The 24,344-nt window shown below is 33.8% G+C and overlaps 5 protein-coding genes and 1 pseudogene across 6 annotated transcripts; 4 read left to right on the forward strand and 2 right to left on the reverse strand.

Moving 5' to 3' along the window:
* Positions 1 to 4,987: 4,987 nt before the first annotated feature.
* LOC9318178 (ADP-ribosylation factor 1) lies at positions 4,988 to 7,133 on the forward strand. Of its 2 annotated transcripts, XM_021028265.1 has the most exons (8): positions 5,043 to 5,154; positions 5,322 to 5,392; positions 5,600 to 5,757; positions 5,914 to 5,984; positions 6,320 to 6,439; positions 6,523 to 6,641; positions 6,740 to 6,821; positions 6,909 to 7,133. In XM_021028265.1, the coding sequence occupies exons 3-8, from the start codon at positions 5,610 to 5,612 to the stop codon at positions 6,912 to 6,914; spliced, it is 546 nt and encodes a 181-aa protein (XP_020883924.1). In that variant the 5' UTR covers positions 5,043 to 5,154; positions 5,322 to 5,392; positions 5,600 to 5,609; the 3' UTR covers positions 6,915 to 7,133. The 2 variants fall into 2 exon arrangements, with proteins under 2 accessions (XP_020883923.1, XP_020883924.1); XM_021028264.1 differs by lacking the exon at positions 5,322 to 5,392 and having other exon boundaries at positions 4,988 to 5,154.
* A 91-nt stretch (positions 7,134 to 7,224) lies between these two features.
* Positions 7,225 to 8,876, reverse strand: LOC9316352 (galactinol synthase 1). The gene is made up of 4 exons (XM_021028263.1): positions 8,405 to 8,876; positions 7,962 to 8,285; positions 7,742 to 7,876; positions 7,225 to 7,645 (listed from the first exon to the last, which is right to left on the reverse strand). The coding sequence occupies exons 1-4, from the start codon at positions 8,750 to 8,752 to the stop codon at positions 7,418 to 7,420; spliced, it is 1,035 nt and encodes a 344-aa protein (XP_020883922.1). The 5' UTR covers positions 8,753 to 8,876; the 3' UTR covers positions 7,225 to 7,417.
* A 4,214-nt stretch (positions 8,877 to 13,090) lies between these two features.
* On the forward strand, positions 13,091 to 14,863 carry LOC9318179 (DUF724 domain-containing protein 4). Its single transcript, XM_002880239.2, has 5 exons — positions 13,091 to 13,260; positions 13,452 to 13,512; positions 13,616 to 13,749; positions 13,822 to 13,903; positions 14,052 to 14,863. The coding sequence occupies exons 3-5, from the start codon at positions 13,672 to 13,674 to the stop codon at positions 14,633 to 14,635; spliced, it is 744 nt and encodes a 247-aa protein (XP_002880285.2). The 5' UTR covers positions 13,091 to 13,260; positions 13,452 to 13,512; positions 13,616 to 13,671; the 3' UTR covers positions 14,636 to 14,863.
* On the forward strand, positions 14,641 to 16,945 carry LOC110229325 (annotated as a pseudogene).
* A 4,690-nt stretch (positions 16,946 to 21,635) lies between these two features.
* Positions 21,636 to 23,209, forward strand: LOC9316353 (transcription factor MYB78). Its single transcript, XM_002880240.2, has 3 exons — positions 21,636 to 22,075; positions 22,171 to 22,300; positions 22,434 to 23,209. The coding sequence occupies exons 1-3, from the start codon at positions 21,922 to 21,924 to the stop codon at positions 22,954 to 22,956; spliced, it is 807 nt and encodes a 268-aa protein (XP_002880286.1). The 5' UTR covers positions 21,636 to 21,921; the 3' UTR covers positions 22,957 to 23,209.
* Positions 23,210 to 23,707: 498 nt separating this feature from the next.
* LOC9316354 lies at positions 23,708 to 24,208 on the reverse strand. Its single transcript, XM_002882067.2, has one exon. It carries the CDS (start codon positions 24,036 to 24,038, stop codon positions 23,769 to 23,771), a length of 270 nt encoding a protein of 89 aa, XP_002882113.1. The 5' UTR covers positions 24,039 to 24,208; the 3' UTR covers positions 23,708 to 23,768.
* Positions 24,209 to 24,344: the final 136 nt, after the last annotated feature.

Genomic DNA, 24,344 nt, shown 5'->3' on the forward strand with positions numbered 1-24,344 from the left:
ATGTGTCTTGCTGGTATTTTTGAAATATTTTTGGTGGTGTACGGATAATTTCGGATTGGTCCCAGAAAAAGTGTATTTTGTAGTTATAAAAAAAGTGTATTTGTAGAGGTTGAAAATTGTTCTATGGATGTGTTACGTGTGTAGATAGAAAATATAAGATGTTTGAGGGAAAAATACTATATTATATACGTGATGATATATGCACTTGTGTGATTCACATAGATGGCTTACACATATAACATATTACATATATATATATATATATATATATATATATATATCAAATACGTAATATATAATTGCGAAAGAGTTGTCTGACCCATGTGCTCTAGACAACTCGACGCAATACGATAGTGAGCCTTATTTCCCGAACTAACTTCCACGATTATTTATTATCCGAGTGTAATTTTAAAATATTTTCTGCAGTGATCACTATTTTTGTAAAGCTTTGAAAATAACTTATATTCAGTTTGATTCCCATCCATTATTGTTAGAGCAAAAGAAAACCAAGATAAGTCATTGGCTAATTTAAAATATATAAATAGTAACATTAATGTGATGATATGGATTTGTTTACATTATCGTGTAACCGAAGAACTAATAATAGACGGCCTACCAAATTTCAAATGACGTTGTATGTAATCTAACGTAATTTCTCCACATTTTTTTCTTTTCTCCAATAGCATATACTTCGTATCGGGACCTTTAATTTCCTCATGGGTCCATACCTTGTTTATTCAAAAAGAGTTCAGACGATAACAAAAGTATTATTAAGCAATTAAAAAACGACACAGCTCGTGTAATTGTTTCGCTGAGTCGATTATTATGTAGATTAAAAAAATAAGTAATGTGTCAAATCGTAACTGATTAGTGATTACTAGTCATATACGTGCTTTTAATATTCGTTTCACTTTATACATTTAATATTTCAATATTAAATCAAAGCACGAATATTGGGGAAGATTCCTCTAAGTGGTTTCTAGCTCAAGAAATAGAGCAAGTAGAAGAAAAAAGAAACTTGTTACAGGTGGTGGCTGTGTCTAAAAAATGGAGACCGCCGGCTAAACCATGGCTGAAGTGTAACATTGGTTCATCTTGGGATAAAGATAAACAGTTGGTTGGGGCTGCGTGGGTGCTAAGAAATTCAAGAGGTATTGTTCTCTTACACAGCAGAAGGGCTTTTGGGTTTATTGATTCTAAGGATGATGCTCATCTTCAAAGCTTCCTTTGGGCCATTGAGAGTATGCTGAGCCTACATGTCCACAATGTTATTTTTGCCCTTGAGTCCAATGTTTTGGTGGGTGCTGTCAACTCTCCTGCAGCCTGGCCAAGTTTTAAAGCTCAATCTGTGGAACTTCTCCTTACTCTATGTAGGATTCCAGATTGGAGAGTGGTGCTTGAAGAGTCAAAGGTTAATTGTGGAGCTTCTCTTATTGCTAAAAGTGTCACAAGGGAGGATCGAGGCAATCATATGTAGCTCAAAGCTACCTTTTTTGCTACAGACTGTATTTGAATTTGAGAAATGCATTACATAGATGTAATGGTTGTCTGTAGTTGATTGTTTCCGATCCTTTTTGTATTTTGTGGAACTTTTGAATTTTTAATCAATGAAACATTTAGACGGAAAAAAAAAATCAAAGCACAAGAAACAACGACTTTTTTTAATTGGGGTACAAATTTAAACTGCTCGGTACGATTTGATCGAAACAAGTTACAATAGTACATGTTATTAACAATGATAAGTTGTGCAAGCTATATTTTTTATTGGTGACTAGCTCTAAGTCTCTAAGAACATGATTATTGGTTGGACTCACACTAGGAGTCCAAATCATATATATAATTGTAAATAATACAAAATTTAAAATTTAGACACTCTGAGTCCAAATCAACCAATTGAAGACACATATAAGTGTCTAAATGACTTCTAAAAGTCTAACTTTAGACATGAGTCCAATGTTTTTTTTTGTTTTTGATTTAAATTTTAGACAATTTTTGCTTTAGATCTCATACTTAGACCTCCTGATAATCATGCTCTAACCGTCTATAATGTTTGTTACCAATCAATTAAAAGATTCATTTTGGTGTTTATTTATATGACGGTTTAATGAAGCGGTTCAGTAAAACCGGACATATAATTAAGTGAAGTTTTTCAATTTTGGGAGGTTTTATATAAAGCCCAATTAACAATAATAGAAGATATGTTAACCACGATTTGTAATCTTGAATAGAAATTTGTGTTAGGTTTGTCTATCACCCGATCATAAATTTGTATATTACATATTATAGACAAAATATAAATTTATACGAATACATAAAATTGTGAGAAAGTCTTACAAAAGTCTTAGAGATGCCAGTAAACAAATTTGACTTGCAAGTAAAATTTTTAAGATTCTCTCTTAATTCACTCGCGTACACTATTAGATTTGTCTCCAAAGTATAACATGACAACATCACTACACCATTTTGTTAAAATACAATATTTCTCTTCGTAGAGAAAATCGGTAAGATCAATATACTTTGAAAACGATAGATATTAAAAGTGTTGAAAAAGTCAAGTATCTATGAAAATATCCTTGCGTCAATGAATTTTAATCGATCGGTTCTCTCTAATGCCTTATCGCGTCATAGCATGCACATAATGCTTTAAGAAAGTGTATATTAATAATATAAATCCTTTCTTTAATACATTTAGGACTAGTTTATCTTTTACGTACGTTATATACTTATATGCGACATGTGTTGAAAAATATGTAAATTTAATCTCTATCGTAAACCTACATTACATAAATCATTTTCACCATGAATAAATCTTTAACAAAACAAAAAACTACATGAATAATTTCCCCCAATCGAAATCTTGCCACTAAACCACCACTCATTTGTTTTAATGTTGTTTTTTTTCTTCCAAATAAGCATGTTTGATTGTATTTGGCCACCAGTACCAAATACACACACATATATAACATGTTTTACCTCTTTGATACGAAATAGGCTGCTTCTTCGTTTTCACTTTCCACTTATACGAGGTTCTTGCATGATTTATCAATCACCAAATCGGTCAATTAAAATAGGGGAAGTTTGCATGTAGACACACACATGATATACGCATCCACTTACGTCCACGCATGGCATATCACTTATCATTTTAAAAGACCAACAGTCTAACCAGTAAAAGACACTAAAATTTCGTTTTTTCGAGACAATTGAGGGATCGAGGAAAACAAAAACATTAAAAACATATCTATTAAGCAAAAAATTGAAGTGAGAAAAGACAAAAACCAACTATGTATAAAGCCGAAGCGGATGATGGGTCCATAAAAGGCCGAACCTCCTCTTCTATTTTCTGAATATAACTACGATTTATTCCCATAATAACAAAGTTTTTTAAACATCTATCAAAGTGGTAGGCCCTTTTCCTTCATCATTTCTCATTTTCTTCTCTTTGACACCCTTCACTTCAACAACACTTCACATTCTTGTTACATGACCTTTTTTTGTCACAACACATATTATTGTTGGAGAATTACTACTACTTTTTTTTTTTTTGAATTTCTGATTACTACCACCAATTAACAATTAATAGATATATTTTTAATAAGAACAATTAATAGATATACTGGTCCCTATATGTTATTTTAATACAGAATTCTTAAATAAAAAGTGCCTGAACATTTGATTTAGTAATGTTATCATGAAAATATTAAGATTGAATTTAGTATCAAGACCGATCCTTTTTTCTTTTTTTTTGTCAAACCAAGACCAATCATCCTTCATTATGCATATATATCGAAACTCAGAATCAGATCGTATACGACCATATATCTCAACGTATACAAAGTACAATAAACGAAACTGCTACACAACAAGCGTCGAGCAAGGTCAGCACTCGTGTACTATAAGGAGTGAGATGTCATGCGCAACCACTTTAATCCTACAAATTAACTAAATTTTTTAAAAATGTTTACATATACATATATGCAAAGAAAAAGAGGAAACAACGTAATTGATTAGCCTAATTTGAAACGACGTCTCCTTAACGTTCGTGCGTTGTTTGTTAATGCGTCAGAATCTCTCTACGCATAATGCATTATTACGGCTATAAGGAATTTTGACATTATTTGATATCCGAAAACTTCATATATATGATCTGTATTATTGTTGTTTTCATTTCCATGTATATATATATATATATATATATATATATATATATATCTAGTAAAAACCCTAACCCGTTATTAAAATATACAATTCTTACATTACATATTTAAAACGAAGAAGAAAAAAAAAACATCTAGAGTTTTCGATTTGATTCTCAAGTTAAATTTAGAAAAATTTGGATGTAAGATATATTTTGTCGTCCACTTATACAATAAAGTATGAAAATGGATGCATGAAGGCTAGACATCCAATGTCTAAAAATACTATATAATGCTTGTGGATGTGGTAGGGTCTTTTCATTATCATGTCTCACTTCTTTTTCAATCCCTCATTTTAAACAGCCAATATAATTTCACTCTTCACCATAACATTATCATATGACATCATTTTGATTGAAGTACCTAAAAAGAAAAAAACGTATAGGAAATTTCTGAGCCCCAAGATTGTAATAATGTCTCATAGTTTGACTTGAAAAAGATAAATTAAACGCTTAAATCATTACCATTAATTAAATTAACTTTTGTACGCAATTGATTCAGACATAAGGACCGACCAATTCGAGAACAATGAATGGATATGATTCATCCTTACGAAAGCTTGGCAACAAACCCGGTTTGGCTGGTTAATTTAGACTCGGTTTATTAAAACCAGACCAATGATTTCTTACGACGTCGTTTTATTTCAATAGGGTGAGTGAAAAATAGAAGCTGAACTTCTTCGTCGCAAAGCCCATAAGGCCTAAGAAGATAACATTTTAGATTGGTTAAATGGGCCGAATTGGGTTGACCCATAATAAAAAAATTGCAGAAATGATTAATAGTCGTATTTAATTAAAACATATATTCGACGTATTTTTAACGCTCACTGGATTTATAAGTAGAGATTTTTTGTGTCTCACAAAACAAAAATCATCGTGAAACGTTCGAAGGCCATTTCTTTGGACGGACCATCGGCGTTAAGGAGAGAGCTTAGATCTCGTGCGGCGTAGTTTCTCCGGTACGTTGATTCCTTCTCTATCTCTCTCGAATCACTGATTCTTCTGGTCGAATTCCTTTCTCGCGATCTCTGGATCCGTGCTTTGTTCATTGGCTCGTCGTTTTCAGATCTGTTGCGTTTCTTCTGTTTTCTATTATGAGTGGATTTGCTTTCTTGTGATTCACTAGTTTGTAATGCTGGATCTGTATCTGCGTGGTGGGAATTCAAAGTGATATTGGTTGATTTTTTTCCAGATCAGGTTGTTCTAGTGTAATCAGGTCTAATACTTGATGATTCTGCGGAATTATAGATCTAAGATCTTGATTTGATTTAGATTTGAGGATATGAATGAGATTCGATACGATTTTGTAATCGTAGGTCCATAATGGTCTTGTTACCTCTGCTGCTAGGTCGATGATTATTCAGTTGCGTGTAATTGTGAGTTTTAATGTGTTTTTGTGAACAGGCTTGAAAAAATGGGTTTGTCCTTCGGTAAGTTGTTCAGCAAGCTCTTTGCGAAGAAAGAGATGCGTATTCTGATGGTTGGTCTCGATGCTGCTGGTAAGACGACTATCCTGTACAAGCTCAAACTTGGAGAGATCGTCACCACTATTCCAACCATTGGTGAGTTGTAACTTTCTTCTTCTCACATGTATTTTTATCCACCTCTGTAGTTTGTATGATGGATGCGATTTACTGTTGAATGTTACACTTGTTTTGTATGACAAGCTGATATTTCGGTTACATCAAGTCATCATCACGGTTCCTCTTTGTTTTTAGGGTTCAATGTTGAGACTGTTGAATACAAGAACATCAGCTTCACCGTGTGGGATGTCGGGGGTCAAGACAAGGTATCTATTATTCCATGGTTTTTCTTAATTCTGCATTTTGTAACCATTGTTTGTAGTCGATCATCCATTTATGATGTCATCTGTTCAAAAAGGGTTTGCTTATTAGGTTCAGTGTTGGTATTATATTCTTGTACCCACACTCTACAATTTATAAGCTAAATCAACTCAGCTGGAATTCTGAACATTCTTTGATTCTCAATGAGATGTCGTTGTCTGGCTAACAATCCCATATTACTTCTTTTTTCTCTGCGTCTATGTTGCCCCATTTGGGTTGTGAGCTGGTAGAATTGATCAAACTCTTTACTAATTTAATTACATCCTTCTTACTCGCCCAGATCCGTCCATTGTGGAGACATTACTTCCAGAACACTCAGGGACTTATCTTTGTTGTGGACAGCAATGATCGTGACCGTGTTGTTGAAGCCAGGGATGAGCTTCACAGGATGCTGAATGAGGTATTTAACTCAACACTTCCCTCTATACTTAGGTATACTTAAGAACCAATTTGGTTTTGACTTTGTGATGTGTATTTTGGCAGGATGAATTGAGGGATGCAGTTCTACTTGTATTTGCTAACAAGCAAGATCTTCCCAACGCGATGAACGCTGCTGAGATAACTGACAAGCTTGGGCTTCACTCTCTTCGCCAACGACACTGGTGAGCGAAACACACAAAAACTAGCTCTCTCGATCTACAGTTTAAAAAGCCTTGACATGTGTGAGCCATATAACTTCATGTGATCATTGTAATAACAGGTACATTCAGAGCACATGTGCCACCTCAGGAGAAGGGCTCTATGAGGGACTTGACTGGCTCTCCAACAACATCGCAAACAAGGTATCCACTACTAGCTACTTTCTCTTTTAACAAATCCAGTTATGGTTTATAGTCCGAGTCTGAAACACTTAAATGTATGTATCGCAGGCATAGATGGGAGGTTAGCCAGATTTCTCTTTTGCTTGTTTGGTTTATAAATCAAAGAAAGAGGTCTGTTTCGCTAGTACTAAAAGATTTATTATTATATTCTTCTTCGTCGCTTATCTCAAACGCAGAGATCATTTCACAGTTTGTATTTTCCCATAAATAACTTGTTTACTCCTCTCCTTTTCTTCCTGAATTTGAGTATATCATTTTTACGTCTTCTTTTCATTGGAGCATCTTTCGAAACAAAAGTTGAACCAAAAGCTGACCCGTTTTTTTTTTATTATTTATTTTGTCATTCAAACTTGAGATTCGAAGATACACTCAAAAATTCAGGAAAGCACACATTATAGACAAATTTTATAAAAAGGTAAGACAAATCACATGTCAACGTCCAAAGCATTTGAAACCAGAGACAGTATGAGTGGTTGTCGACCGGACACAACCCCCGAAACGATTTACTGCCCAGAGAAAAAAAAACTACCTAATTCACCGACATTTATAACTCCCATTCAAGCAGCGGACGGTGCAGTCACGTAGTTGACCCGGCCAGCTTCAGTAAGAGCGGTGATAAACGGCTTCAGATTCACGGGATCGGCCTCTGTGCCCACAACGGCTACAGGTTTCTTGTAATCCAAGGATTCATCGTTGTAAATGTCCCACCATTTCTTCACTAACATTTTTATGTCTTCCCTGTCCATGTTCGCTTCTTTCCCTGTGTATCTCCACGGCTTCGAACCCTGTAAAAGAGAAACAGACAACCAGAAAATTTCAGAACTCGAAACGAAATTTATTGTCTTGGGTAAACAAAACCGTGACTAAAATTAATAACTCACCGCTGCACAGTAGTGAACCACCTTGACTTTCCCAAGCTCTACATTTTCTGGATGACGCCATAACATCGCAAGGACGAGGTTGTACACTAAAGGAATCGGCTTGTAGATTTTCTTGAAGTACATGTTTAGAAAATCCTGCGCAATCAAATCCACAACTTAAAACAGATGAAAACAGAGCATAACAGAGAAAGGCCACTCTAAGTTTTGATTTTGTCATTACCTGTTCAGCAAAAGGAGTCGGAGGAGTGATTTTAAGGGTTCTTAGTAGGTCCTCGTAAGTCTCAAGGTTAGGCTCGAACAAGAACATTCCGGCGTTGAAGTAAAGAGCCGGAGGCTCTCCAAGCTCCGCCTTTGGCCACTGGACTTTATCGCGGCATTGTTGGCAATATCCAATCTTGTATTGCGGCGTGTGGCTCCATGTTTTCTCGCAGAAACAATCCATCACCGCGTAGAAATAGCCATCTGGTAGATCAAACAAGTGATCGATGTTTTCGTAAACTTGAATGTCTCCATCTAAATATATCATTTTACTATACTCCACAAACTGCACATAACACACAAAAAAAAACAGAGCATTAACCACTTTTTCAAAGGGAAGTAAACGATGACGTATTGAAAAAAAACACAACAAAGGAGTAGTAAACGACAGCGTATTATATGTACCTTCCAGATACGGAGTTTAGAGTAGTTGATGACGTAATAAGCCATGGCGAACTGAGTTTGGTTCTCGGGTGGGTAAACGGGTTCAATTTCACGAACAATGCATCCTTGTTCCATAAGTATACGACGGTGCTCCTCCGGCACGTCCGGTAATATCGCCACAACGAGTGGATAAGCCGATTTGACTTTCCTTAAACCTTTGGCTAAACCAACAACTCCTTTCACGTAATCACCGTTTCCGGCAAGAAACGTCACGTAAGCTCGATCGCTGTCTTGGACTGATGGTAGTAACGGTTTTGTTATCATCACGGTGGATTCGGCATCGGCGGTTGGAGTAAGCCCCGGAGCCATGTGATTAGCACGTGATTTGCTGAGAGGATTTAGCGAAAAATGTGATGAGAGAAGAAGAGTTTATCTAGTTATGTGCTTGTGTTTGCTGATGAGGACTTAGGTAGCGGGCGAAACGGGGTTAATATAGGCGCTTGGATAGGTTTCGATCGTGAAATCTGGAACGTACAAGTGTAAGTAGGAGAACAGACGGTGGTGATTGGCGTTTGGTGAAACCGTGAAAGTTCTGGAAAGTGGGACCGTAACGGGGAAATTTAAATCAAACGGATACGGAGAAAACGCTAGAAGCAGCTACGGTGTTTTGTAGAACATGTTATTCCCTGCTACGAGGTGCATCGTACACTTCCCTAGTCCTCTTTTTGGTATTTTAATCTATTTTTTTTTTTTTCTCTTTTTTTTGTGTGTGTTTTAATCTGTGTTCTAAAAAACGGTCTAAGCGGTCGCCTAATCCTTAACTAGGCACTAAACTCTTATGTCACGTCTAGATAACCGCCTTTACCGCCTAAAATTACAAAGATCTTGTTTAATGTATTTTTTCAATTTCAATTAAATTTTATTTATATATCTATAGTTATAAATATTCATATATTGTTTAATATAAATATAAATAAATACTTTATCTAGTTTTTGTTTATAATTTCATAATTTTTATATAGATATTTGATATAACTTTATATATAATATCATATATATAATGTTTTATGTTATAAACGTTTAAACCGTCTAAAAATCGTTTAGGCCCCGATTATGCGTTCTAGGCGCTAGACACTAGGTCACCGCCCTTTAAGCGCCTACCACTTTCTTGAACATTGGTTTTAATATACATGAAAAAACTCATTTTACAATGAAAAAGAAAAAAAGAATAGAAGTTAGAAGTATACTGAATTAAGATAGTAATCTTGTATATATATATGAAAAGATAAATTTCATATAAAACTTTTTTTTCCTAGTCACAAGTAAATCATTTGCTAATTTAGTTTACAAGATACTGAAACCAAACCGTGGAATTATCAGAGATGGAGTAATCTCTATCTACAAAGATCTCATTTTTTTTCATAACTAAAGAGAAACACTTTAAAAAATCAAAATTTTCTATTCTTGTTACTTTTCATACTGCATCGTGCATCGTGAGGCACTTAATAATTTCAACCTTTCCCTCAAATTTAAAAATAATTGTATCTGAATAAAATTGCAGGTTTCTGAAATTAAAAAGGACGTTAGGTAACTTCCATGTGCTTAATTTCCAATAATTATTATTGTAAGACTTTACAGAAAAATAAATAATAGTAAATTAGTAATAAACAAGAAAATTAATCACGTGAAAAATGGAGATTTCTATTTTCTTTTGAGAACGACAGATTTGACACCGCATTAGTAGTTCTACCTGGGTGAAGAAGAACCGTGAGATACACGCGCCATCTGATTTGGGCCCATAAATCTCATAATGGGCCATATGAACCAATTCCATGGTGCATAGTGAACATTCGTGGGCTCCATCGCAGACCCAATTGCTTTCCCTTTCAGTAGAATATACAGTCACTTCTTCTCAGGTGTCGGTAGAAATGTCTCACGCCACATTTTCCAAAAGTCCTTTTTAACTTTCTTTGAATTTTCTTAGTTTGTCCAACTAAATCTACAAAGAGCTAAGTTAGGTACATTTTTTTAGAAAATGTTCAATTATTTTTCTCTCGATTTGGGCCTAAGAAAGCCCAAAGAAACCGATTATCATACCAATCAATCATCATCGGGACTCTGTAACAGTAAAACAGAGAGAGTTTAGGAATTAAGCTCTGGGATCTGAGATTCGGAGAAAGGATAGCAAATTGTGTGCTTTTATCGGAATATCTCACGATCGAAAATGTAAAACAAGTAACGAGAGAATTATTTGTCTCTTTACTTGGTTCACATTTTCCAAAATCTCACATGTATGAATTGTTTGTCGGCAGTTGAATCTAAATGTCTGCACAATTCTTCAACATCAAGCTATGTTCTTACCACATTTCATCTCTCGATGTTTGATATCTCATCTTTCGGTTTTTGTTGCAGTCATTGGCTCGTTTGAACAAGAAAGATTCATCGTTATTCTGGTGGATTTTGCACCTCAATGTACCACATGCTTTGTTTTATTAAAGTTTAAAGTTGGAATCTCCTCTGCGTCATCATCTATACGTCATCCTTTTAGCGCCATGCACAACAAAATATTTATAATTAACAATTTCAGGTTTATGAGGTTCACGAGATTGAATTTTTCTAATCTTTATGTATATTATTATTTACTCTCCTCGATGTATTAGGAGATTGTTATCTCATGATCAAGCAATTTACGATCAAAGTTATGAATAAAAATGAATGTGTTAATAAAACATAAAAATAAAGAGAATCTAGAAAAATAATTTCCATTTGCTGAAGGCGATGTAACACGCTCAAAATATAAAGAAATTTTGAGAACTTATAAAATATATATATAGGCCCCTTGCCACGTAGTTCTGCCCATGTAAGTCATATCAAAAGTGCGACTGGTAGCCATAAGTTCACTCTAGGATATGTCTTAGATTGACCGATATTGTCTTTAAAATTCACCCCAGGACTTAAAATGACCAAGCATGAAAACACTTAAAATGAATTTTGATGAAATTGTGGGAATATAACATGTAAACACCAAAACTCGCTAGCTGGAGTGTTTTGAATACTAGGAAATAAATTTTAGATGGTAATTAATGTTAGAATATCGTCTTAATTATCCTCATTTTTTAACAACTCGATCAAACACAATCTCGTTTAAGAAGGATGACAATTACCTTACTATATAATAAGGCTTCTAGGTAGAGAAAAAAAGAAGTAGAACCAACACAACATTCACATTCTTTATGGTTTTTTAATTAAGTTAAGAAATACCAAAAAAAAAAGGGTTGGCTGTATAAATCACCCCATACTTATAGCACTAAAGTGGAATCCCCCCAAACTATTAACCTCTTCACTATACACCCCAGTTTATTAATTTCTTAATAATTCCACATATCTAATTAAATTTTTAATGACGTTTACTAAACCATTAATCGCGTTTCACTGTACCACGTTTAGATTAATCTACTTGTAAAACGTTGACCACACTTTAATTAGACCTTCTTAGTGAGAAAGAGGGTTTCAAATTAAACCCTAAATATTTCTTTTGTCAAATCGTTTTGATTCATTTCTTCTCGTTTTGGTTCGTTGCTGTTAAAGCCAATAAGCCAACTTCGGAAGTTTTAGAGATTAGAGTCATCGCCGTGATTTTTCTCCAGGTCTGATTGGTTTCTCTGCATTGATTTTCTTTAATGTTTCATTGCAATTGTTTGACTATCTATGAATATGCTTGAGATAGTTACGTCAACGTTTTTTTTGTTTTTGGATTCTGGGTTTTAATGTTTACATATACTAGTTAAAATTCATCTACTTAACTAGTTTTCTTAGCTCTTCATGATCATGCTCTGAAAACGTCATTCGGTTTCTAGTGTTTTCATCTAACATAATTTTCATCATCACCTTGATTTCTAGTGTATCTTCTCTGTTCAATAGGGATTGCAGCAACTTATTAAAGGAATTTAAGGAAAACGTAGGGATTGTGGCAACTCCGAAAAGAAATTACGTAAGTGTTGTTATATATATATGATTTTGCTATTAGAGTCATAAGTGTTGTTGTGAGTTAGTAATTTGCAAATTCGGTTTCATAGTGACGAAGTAGAAATTGATCCAGAGGATATGCTTTATAATGAGAGTGATGAGTCTAGTGATGAAGAGAGTGACAAAAGACGTGATGAGGAGGGTGACAAAGGACGTGATGAGGAGGGTGACAAAGGGAGTGATGAATCTAGTAATGAAGAGAGTGATAATGAGATTGCAGATGAAGAAGAACGTGAAGATAATGGGGAAAACAAGACTAGAAAAGGTAAAAAGAAGGAAAAGGAGAGTGAAGATGTATTGGAGCGTGATGAGTATGAAGTGCAGGAATCAGTAGCCAAATTTGTTGATGAGATTAGAATTGAAACCCTCTTTCTCTCTAAGAAGAGGGCCTTATTTGAGTGTGGTCAACGTTTTAAAAATAAATTAGTCTAAACGTGGTATAGTAAACGCAATTAACGGTTTAGTAAACGTAATTAAGGATTTAATTAGATATGTGGAATTATTAAGAAATTAATAAATTGGGGTGTATAGTGAAGAGGTTAATAGTTTGGGGAGATTCCACTTTAGTGCTATAAGTATATGGTGATTTATACAGCCAACCCAAAAAAAAAAAAAAAAAAAAATCATATGTTTCCAAATTATTTACTTTAGAATGCTTCCATTTTTTTTTCTTTTTTCCTTTTGTTGTTGTCGGCCTCGGGGGTTTCGTTTTAACTCCCAGATTTAGGTTTCGGAAGAAGACCTGTGTGTCTTTCAATTTTAGGGTTTCTGTCGACTATGGAGAAGGATAAAAAAGTGAAACTGAAGTAGGCTCCGACTTGGGAAACAACGATTCAACAACCCAAGAGAAGGTAAAGTTATTTCTTCGATTTTATCAGTAGATGTGATTTTGCACTCTCTTTTCCCGACCTCTATAACTTTAGGTACACTTGATTCTCATAACGTTGACCTCTATCGTTGGCATATATAATATTATTTTTGAACACTCTAAAGTTATGTTTGATTCTTCAATTCCTCCTTAATATGTTTGATGATTTTGCAGAAAAGGGAACTGTCATTAGCTGAAACATGCAGATATGATGAGATTAATCTTGCAATAAAAGGTAATTCTTGAGAGTCATAACTTAACTCTGCCAGTGGATTCTTTTACAATTAATCCTTGAAATCGATCTCTAACGTAGCGTGTTTCTTTACCTGGTCCAACAGAGGGCAAACCTTATAGAATCACTTGGGAAGTTGTGCCGTTGAGGACACTTGCGCTAATGAAGGAGAGGGGCTTGCTTATATTAGATAATGATGTTGATCATAAGGCTGATGATGATGAGCCAACTGATGAGAAGGTAACGTAATCCTCATGATTGTACTTTGATCTTTTTGAGATGGCTCTCCTTAATTTGTGTTTTCATGAACAGATGGTTGAGACAGAGACCAGTGGCCGTGGTAAGAGGAGAAGAGTAGAACAAGAGCACCGCCCAGATCTCAACAAGACTGCAGGTGTGTCTTAAACTCTCTCATATTATATTGGAGTAGTCATAAGTATTGTTTCCTTGGGCTAAATCTTATTCATAAGATGAGGCTTGCATTGATACGACTACCACTAGATACACCTTAGAAATTCTCATTGTTTTGTGTTGATGTTCAGCTCCTAGAGGATCAGCTGAGGATAATGTTTTACCTTTTACGAAGACGTTACCTTCGTGGAAAGAGTATGAGTCTGATGAGGTCTACAAAAGAACACCACAACGTCCGCACTTCCCATCATTGGCTTACTCGTGTGAACTTTTTCGTGAAGGGATTGCAGCCGGTCTGACTGGAGCTTTTATCAAATGTGTAAAGACAGTAGATGATATGGGTGAGGACACTCCAAGAAGCAAACTAGATGTCTACAAAGAGACATTTGTCATGCTAGAGGAGCAGGGATTCGACGTTAGAGCGCCTCTATCACGGATCAACGAGCTGTTATCTCTCCAAAATGGGCTACCAAATATGTTGAAGAAAGAGATGAGAGGTGAATCGTCCAACAAAAAAGCCAAAGCTGGACTGAACAAGAAGCCTTCTTTCAAGACAAAGGAGATGGCAAGAAAATCCACTGTGAAACAAGATAGGCTGAATTTTTTGTACGAGAAACAAAGAGAGATAAGAGAAGGTTCTAGCAAAGAACCAAAGCTGAACAAGAGTCTGGTGAGGTGCAAAAGCAGCTTTGAAGACAAGGAGACGGCAAAATAAGAGATATGGGTGTGGAGACTCCTTGGTAAGTTAAGAATAACTATGATTTTATCCTTTTAAGTTCTGTTTCTTTTATTTATCCTTTTTGTAACAACTCTGATGTACTGCTACTGGCTTTTGGCTTTGGCTGCTGCCTTCCTACTTTAAGAGCCGAAAAAAACAATGCACTTCTTTTATTATCCGTATTTTTTTGTTCTTTTTAAGGCATTACTAGTCTGATTCTCTGTATATGTGAATTGAGTCTCAGTGTGAACAAATTAAGTTTAGATGTTAATGCTCTGTGAGAAGCTAGCACGTGATTTGCTGAGAGGATTGATTTAGAGGGATATGGATATGTGATGTGTTTACTGATGAGAATGGGCTAAAACAGGGTTAGAGCAGGTGAAGTCGGGAGTCTCTCACCCAAATCTCTCATGCAAAAAAGAAATAATAAAGTATTATTATTTTATGTGAGTCTCTAAAAAATATAGAGAAAGTCTCTCACTTGAGAGATTCTCATCACTTTTTTTTGAGAGATTCTCATAATTATATAATATTATCTATTATTTTATTATTTTTATTTTGTTCGAAAGACTTTTGTGAGAAATCCCCATTGCACATGCTCTTAATATAGGCGCTTGGATTGGTTACGATTGTGAAATCTGGAACGTACACGTGTAAGTAGGAGATCAGACGGCCGTTACGGTCTTTCTATTTATATGATTGATTTCTGGGATATATAGAACATGTTAATTCCCCTGCTACAATTGAAATAAATATCATTTGCTAATTAATTTTACAAGATATTGAAACCATACCGTACAACAGATGGAGTAATCTCTATCATCTACAAAGGTCTCGTTTTTCACAACAACTTAATTAATTAAGAGAAACACTTCAAAAATCGTTACAAACAAACAAAAAAATGTCAAACATTTCGATATATTCTTGTTATTTTACATGCTGCTGATGAGAAAACTATGCTAATCCAAGAACATGTTTGAACCATGTGCTCTTCAAGGTGATTCTTTTAATAATCTTTTTTGATGCGTTTCAAGAGAAGGCTGATCAAATATATGCTCTCTTGTTCTGTATGCTGCAGCATTGCCATTTTATGTACTCTCTGCTATATTTGTGAATCTTTTTGTTATCATCTTTGTGGTCACTGTTGTTTTAGCTGCTCCTTTATTTTTGGGTTGTTCTGAACATAAGTGGCCGTATCTTAGTCGGGCTTCCATGGTGGAATGAAGTTACTGAAATTCGTGAGAGTGTATGTACATTTGAATCTCTTTGCCAACATGTATAATCTTTTACTTTTTGTTGTCTTCATATAATTCAGTTTCCAATATTCCTTAGAATCACTCCGAGTTTGATGTTTCGGTTCTTGTTGCAGTCATTGGCTCGTTTGAACAAGAAAGATTCATCGTTATTCTGGTGGACTTTGTTCCTCTATGTAATTAAGTTGTATCTATATGTTTCATTTGTCACACCAATGTATATTGAAACTGTTATGTAACCTCTATTTTTTTTTTTTTTTTTAAATCAACCATTATATGTTACTTTTTATTTAGGCATCTGCTTGGATCATTCTTGTGATATTCTCTGTTATAAGATTCGAACCTGATTATGTTCTGGTTATTGGAGTTTGCTTGACTCTCTTACTGTTGCAAACATCGTTGGATTCACCAAATACCAAAAAAGTACAAAAACTATTTCTCAATCTACTACTCATGCCAATGATGCAATCTTTGATTATATGACTGTTTATGTTATTTGATATCTTGTAGATGCCAAGAAGCAGATTCAAGCATTTGCTACACAAACACTTACCTCTCGCTTCTCTTCAACGATAAAACCGGCGTTTAGGGTCTTCTAGAGAGGCTTAAACCTCATACTTTGTGATACTGTTAATTAAACCCTGATGTTGACATTGGCTCTAAACGTGTTTTGTGTTGCAAAATTTGACAAAGAAAAGAGAATAATAATGAAAGTGGGACTCTTACCATGTCTTAGAATTTCCTGCCAAGGGTGTCGGTTGTGTTGAGCTTTGATTTTTATTACCTTAATCATCGCCGGTCATCTTTGATTTTGGTTCCTTAATAAATTTCATATGTTTCCATTATTGTCGATGTATATAATTTACTTTCTATAGTTTAATTTTTCTTCACAAAGCTTTGAAAATTGTTGCTTTTCGGAAATCATATTCCGACCAATCAAAGTCAACCACATAGTGTCCGAGTTTAGGCAACAGGCATTACATTTACTTCGAAATTAAAATTTCATTTTTTACGGTTAGTGGTAGACTTTTACTAATCTTTTCACATTGTCAACTGTAGACTTCTAATATTAATAATTATTTTTGTTTTCAATATAAAATTTATGGTTTCTAATCATTAATCATGTTTAAAAGTTTTATAATTTTTCATAATTATATATAGTTTTTGGTGTTTTTATACTTTTTTTATAATCATATATTGAATTTATTTTGGTAAATTTTGGTTTAACCGCTATCGTATCCGCTGATTAACCAGTCGTAAATCTCCCGCAAACGCACCCATTTTTAACCGCTAAACCAGTCGGTCAAAACGCTAAATAACGCTTGAAACTACAATCGTCCGCTTCCGCAAACTCCCACAACCGTAACCGCAACCGCTGTGTTTAAACTAGTCAAGCCATATAATTAAATGATTTGATATTTAGTTGGACTCTTCTTATTATTTTAGGCATAAATTTAAGAGGCTGGAAATGCATTGCTTTATTATTATAACACCAAAATGTATAAAATGTAACAACTGGAAGTTCGAACTTAATAATGGTTTATTAGATTCAGGATTCTGAATTGACTGAGTCAGTACTTGCTAACCATTAATTAATCAAAAGAAAAATATTGATGTGGAGCTCTTTTGAATTTGAAGTTTGATTATGATGCTTCTTTAGAGGGAATATATCATATCACATATATCCTTTATCAAGACTATTTGATACATTGAACCTCAACCAGAAAATGGATCCCCAGATTATTAAACCATACATTTAATTATATGTATACGTCTATACAGGTGCGTTGACGGAAAAAAAATGATAGATGCTAAAACATGGACGTCCTATGGTCTCATCATGCCTTTCGAGTTTTGTACCACATGCTTTCTTTTATTAGAGTTTAAAGTTCGAACTCTCTTAGAGGAATCTCCTCTGCGTCATCACCTATACGTCATCCTTTTAACGCCATGCACAATTAATATAAACATTGATACAAGTTCAGGTTTATGAGGTTCACGAGATCGAATATTTCTAATCTTATAGTATATATTTACTCTCCTCGATGTATTACGAGTATGTTATCTCATGATCATGCAATTTACGATCAAAGTTATGAAGAAAAATGAATGTGTTAATAAAACATAAAAATAAAGAGAATCTAGAAAAATAATTCCCATTTGCTGAAGGCGATTTAACACGACCTCATGACCTAAAAACGGATCTGTCAATAAGGGATATGAATAAATACAAGATTAATTAATACTATTCATTAGTCATCTTTCTTTTTATAGAGTACCATCCCCATCTTTCAAGACACTGTGAGTGTCTAAAAATATTATTTTAATCATTTTATAATAAATAAGTTATTTATTTAAATTATAAATTATAAAGAGAGAATTTGGCCAATAATATAAAAACAAGTGGAGATACAGTTTTTAAACTAGAAACGTGTCTACTCTCTTTCTTACTTTTTTATTATTATTTTATTTTTTTAATTTTTAGACACTTTTCAGACACTACCGTTAGAGATTCTCTTATATATTGCCTTATAATATTTGATATAAATTGTTTACTTAGATTTTGGGATATATTGACCTTATAAAGATTTTTTGTTGGAGGCTTATGTGTTATGTCGCATCAAATCGGAATTAGACATAACCAGATGACACAAAAAAAAAAAAAAGAGAGCCTTTGCGTATGAATATGACAGAATTTTGAGCGTGTAAGTTAAAAAGTTGAGATTGTGGGTTCTACTTTTGGTGTTCTTCTGATTTTGATAGATCGTAAACGTGTTTTTAATGTTGATTTTTCATCTTTTTGTTGATTATTTATCTTCTTTTTTTTTTGTGCTTTCCTTTCTACAAATTAAGTTTACTTTTTATTTTCTTTTTTGTTTAAAGTTTTATGTTCGTTTAGTTTATTGAACCAAATTAAACTTCTCGGTGAGACGATACGATCATAATACGTAAGACAAACCATTAGATTGCAGTCTTTTGAGGTAATATTTCGTTGTTTTAAAGTTTCAACGTGTCGCAGTTATCGTTTAATCAAATAACCTGTCAAAAGAATTTGTTTAGTGGTGAAAAAAAACTGTGAAATATTCTTTCAACTAATAAATCAATATAATTGACACAAAAGACCGGTCTTATTTCATGTCAACAGAAAAGGTTATTTTTCTTGACATTTGCTTATTTGGGCTATCGTCTCTATATCACATATCGAATCGATGTAACAATTCACTGAATCGGGTGTTACAAAAAACATTTGTTTTCTTCACTAAAAGTCTTAGATACTGGTACAACCCAAAATGTAATAACCTATATCGGAATCAAATTGACACGTCATCACGGGTGTGTCTATTTGTCCACAGTTGAAAGTTAGAAGCAGACAAGTGTCTCGTAAAGACGTCGAGATCTGATTCGGTTCTCAGGTACATACACTTAATCAGGAGTGTTGCTTTCCCCTAGAACTATGGAGGCTACTATTTAAGTGTCGTTGTGTAACAAAAATCTTGTGTTTGCTTGCATTACTTAAACTCTTTTACTTTAATATATAGGTTTTTATATATGTTTTCAACCTTCCTTTTTAGACAGAGTGGATCGCTCTGACATGTACGCATCAGATTGTATATGCTAATCCTTTTTTGTTAGTATGTTAAAATTTTATGTTTATATAGTTTTAGTGCTTCTATATTTCCACTTTAGTAACATATGGAATCATGCATGAATTTAACAATATAAAGTAATTATTTAATTTGATTTCCCTGATCGAATTATATTTTATATGTTTTGTAATAAGAATCAATTAAAATATTAGCGAATGTATATAGTTGGTTTACCTTGGTTTAATCTCTTGTATAGTTCGATTAGCATAATGGTTTAGTTTCACTTGTATTTAACCTTGCTTTGTATCTTATTTTACACTTAATGAAGATTATCACAAATATTGAAATGGTATCAGAGCAAATTCCCCAATCTTCATTCACTTCTTCCGCTTAATTCGATTATCTGATTCTTTGTTGTTTTTTTTTTGATTCTACACTCGATTTTCATGGAGATTCTGATTCTTCGATCAATTTCGTTTCGATTGATCATTTGATTTTTCCGATTGGTTGATTTTTCCGATTAATCCATCGTGTTCTCCGATTTATTTCTTCGTTTTTTTGTTCTTCGATCTGTTTCTTCTCCGATCGAAGTGTTTGTTCTATATCCAGTCGATTCATCAAAATCGATTGTGTCTCCATACAATCTCGTAGAACTTTACTCAAAAGTAATGATGCATTAACAACGTACAACATATATTATAGACGTTATAATAAATATTATAGGCATTCGAATTTCAGAAGTAATAGTGGAACGATGAGTTCATTAATTATGGAAACTGGAAAGTATACTGCAGTCTCTCTTTACTTCGTCGTGAATTCTTAAAAAAAAAAAAAGTATTTTGCGTGTATTTTCTTTACCGGCAATTATTGAAAGTATATTATTGTTTTTACTTGCTTTAATATATATTACTGTTTCATAATTAATAATTCCAACGTGCGATAAATTTTTGTCGAAAAGAACTCATAAAAGTCTCATATATTTCTGTTAATATATGCATAGAAGTCATAGTGATAGACAGAGGAAAGACGTCTCTTTGACTACTCTTCAATCGAAAACAAAATGTGCTAAAATTTCAAAAGCAAAGTCCCTAAACTCGCCTAACTCCATTTCTCATTTGACTTTGCATTAAATGTCAATAGTCCTATGTTATTTAGCTACATTCAAATTTGGAAATCTATTGAAAACTAGTGTTCTTTAGTAATTACTCTTTTAGTTTTACAAATAGTATCGTTTTAAATTTTTTTTTCCATTTTATTCAAAATACTACTTTCTCCGTTTTTTAATAAGTGATGTTTTAACCTTCTAATTTTGTTTTTAAGTAGATGATGTTTTCAGTTTTCAATGTAAAATTAATTACTTAATTTCTATTGGTTTTGACTATTTATATTCTGTAAATTGTTTTTTTATTGGTTGATTAGATAATAAATGATGTTTTAGTTTAAAAATAAACAAAAATTAAATAATTTTTTAATCGATGTGCATTATCTTAAAACAACACTTATAAAAAAATGGAGGGAGTAGTAATTAACTATTATTGTTTTTTTTTTTTGAGAAAGGATTAACTATTATTGTTATTATGCATTCTTATCATGTAGTTTAATTTCTTAATGTTAGCTGCGAAAACTAAATCGTGATTGCACAACAATAAGTGATTAATAAATCAGTAATTTCGCCCATAGTAATCCCTAACCAGAGTCATTTTGAACAAGACTAAAGATATACAATTACTTACGTCTGCGATACTGTGTGGTAATAAATATAGAAACTTTATGAAGTAGAACTCTCTTACCAAAGAAAGATAAAGTAAGAGTGCGTGTTTACTATACATCTGAACTAGTCAAAGGGTCAAACCTTAGTATTTTAAATTACACAAACAATTGACCAAATGGAGAGTTAATTATGTTTAGAATAATTTACTATTCTCTCTGTTTTTTTTAAGTTGTCGTTTTAACTGTATTTGGACAAATTAAGAAAAGGTATACAATGACTATATTAACCTCATAAAAATGACAAGTAATTATTTACAAATAATTTCTGTTCAATAAAATAAGGGTAATTTGGGTAGTTATTGACATAAATTACATTATTACCTTAAAACGACAACTAATTTAAAACAAAAAAAAGCTCTAAAACGACAACTATTCGAAAACGGAGAGAGTATATAGTTGCAAAATTCCACTTTAGAAACAGAATAAAAAATAATTGAACATCACACTTATGCCGTGTTCCAGTCACTCTTCAACATTCTACTCATTTTCAAATATCCTTTCTATACTTTTAAAATTATTTTATTCTTATGTTCCGATCCTTCGCTATATATATTTATAAAATCACACATTGCTTAATCACTTCAAATCTAATCCACAAAAGCATTCACACAATCTCATCTCTATCTCTCTCTGTCTCTCTTTTCCTTTTCTCATTAAAGTTCTTTTAAAAGAAATGGAAGATTACGAGCAAAACTCAAACTCTCCAACTCATGAAGAAGATTCTGATGTACGGAAAGGTCCATGGACCGAGGAAGAAGATGCAATCCTAGTCAACTTCGTCTCTATCCATGGTGATGCTCGTTGGAACCACATCGCTCGTTCCTCTGGTATCATCAGAACATCAATCTCTAAATAAACATATACACAAAGGCCTTTCTTTATAGATAAACTTATATATATATATACACTCATATATGTGCAGGGCTAAAGAGAACTGGTAAGAGTTGCAGATTAAGATGGCTTAACTACTTACGTCCAGATGTTAGAAGAGGCAACATCACTCTCGAAGAACAATTTATGATCCTCAAACTCCATTCTCTTTGGGGCAATAGGTACACACTTTATATCCCAAATGTAAATCTTTTGCGACTCTATATGTTTACTAGTTAAGTGTATATGTTGTTTATATGTTACAAAAATGCAATTTTCATATAATTTTTTTTTTCTTTCAATTTAATATATAAGGTGGTCGAAGATTGCACAGTATTTACCGGGAAGAACAGATAATGAAATAAAGAATTATTGGAGAACTCGAGTCCAAAAGCAAGCTAAACACCTAAGATGCGATGTTAATAGTAATCTTTTCAAGGAGACGATGAGAAATGTTTGGATGCCGAGATTGGTGGAAAGAATTAATGCTCAATCATCACCCGCCACGTGTGAGCCAGTGGAGTCAATGATCACCGACCCAGGTCAACCTATTAAAGAACCGATTCCGGTCGAACCGGGTTTCCTTCAATTCAACCAGCAATTTGTACCGGCATTGGAATTGTCCGCAACGTCTTCGAATTCGCTGGCTGAGACGTTATCGGACGTTCAAGGTGGGGTGGTGAACGGGTCGGGTAGTGACCCGGCGGGTCAAACGGGTTTCGGAGAGTTCAACGATTGGGGCTGTGTTGGTGGGGACAACATATGGACCGATGAGGAGAGTTTTTGGTTCTTGCAGGACCAGTTCTGCCCCGAAACGACATCGTATTCGTATAATTAAGGAAATATACGATTACGATACGTAACGAGGAATTCAATTGCGTCACGTTTGGTGCAGTAATATTCATTCGTGCGTGATGCCATTTTAGATACGGCCTTGGTATACGAATCTTGACTTAATTATTATGTTTTTTTCTTTTCTTTTTCTCTTGTTTTATACATCCCCCGATTAAATTAAGATTTGATCATCACGGGAGGATGTTGTGATTCACTGATTTGTGATATATCATATATGACATATGTGAATTATTGGATATAACGTTTTAAAAACAGAAAAAAAATCTTATTTGGTTTGGTCCCGTTACTCCATTTTATTTACGACAGAAATCACTAACGATTTAAACAGAAAAAATTACTACAAAACATACAAGGATCGAGGTATATAATTAACACTCGTCAAAATATGACTAGTTATTATTTGATTGGTTCAAATTGTCACAACACATGATTTATTATTTTGATATAAATTTGGTAGTCCGGAATGCTCATATACCTCACGTGAAATATGCATGGTCGATCCAATGATAAGTAACGATAAAACAACAACAAATTATGCAAGGACTTACATTATTTATACTTACGCTATACTCCCTCCGTATTTTAATAAGTGTCGTTTTAGGATTTTCTTTTTTTAAAAATTAGATGTCGTTTTCAAATTTCTATGCAAAATTTTTTACTTTTTAATGTTTTATGACATCATAAAACATTAAAAAGTAATAAATTTTTCATAGAAATTTGAAAACGACATCCAATTCAAAAAAGTAAAAATTCTAAAACGACACTTATTAAAATACGGAGGGAGTATAAATTAATTCACATCAACAAGTGGTTCCTGACGATAATCCAGTAAAACCCTTCGTCCATATCGTTGCTCCCACACGTAGTTTCGATGATAAACTCGTGATTATCGCCACGATGCGATGTATCAACCACTGAAATTCTCTTCCTCGTCATGTTTTCGTCTCCGACGATATTTCTGTAAATTTTCACCGCCGACGAAGAAGAATCTGCTGTATCCGGCTCGTCTTTAGGCGTAAGACGGCAACTCATCAGTGCTCTAAGGAGCATCACTATCGACGCCATGTGTCTCTGACGTCGTAGGATGCTTTAGTTGGCTTTAATTTGTTTAATCACTTTCAACACTTAAGACACACACAAAACATATGTATATATACTGTGTGCGTTTGTGTGTGAGCTTGTGTCAGTGTGTGTAATAGTCTTAACAACCATTGTCGAATGTAGAAAGTTGAAACAAGACATCATAAGGAGGAAGCCATCATCGAGAGGATATCTAGTTTTGGTAAGTATTAATAGTGAAAAAACTAAATTGCCCTTGACCGATTGCCAACATGGAGTCTGCACCAGAAGCGAATCAAGGGTATTATGGTC

Source organism: Arabidopsis lyrata, assembly GCF_000004255.2.
Source record: "Arabidopsis lyrata subsp. lyrata unplaced genomic scaffold ARALYscaffold_4, whole genome shotgun sequence".
NCBI lineage: Eukaryota > Viridiplantae > Streptophyta > Magnoliopsida > Brassicales > Brassicaceae > Arabidopsis > Arabidopsis lyrata.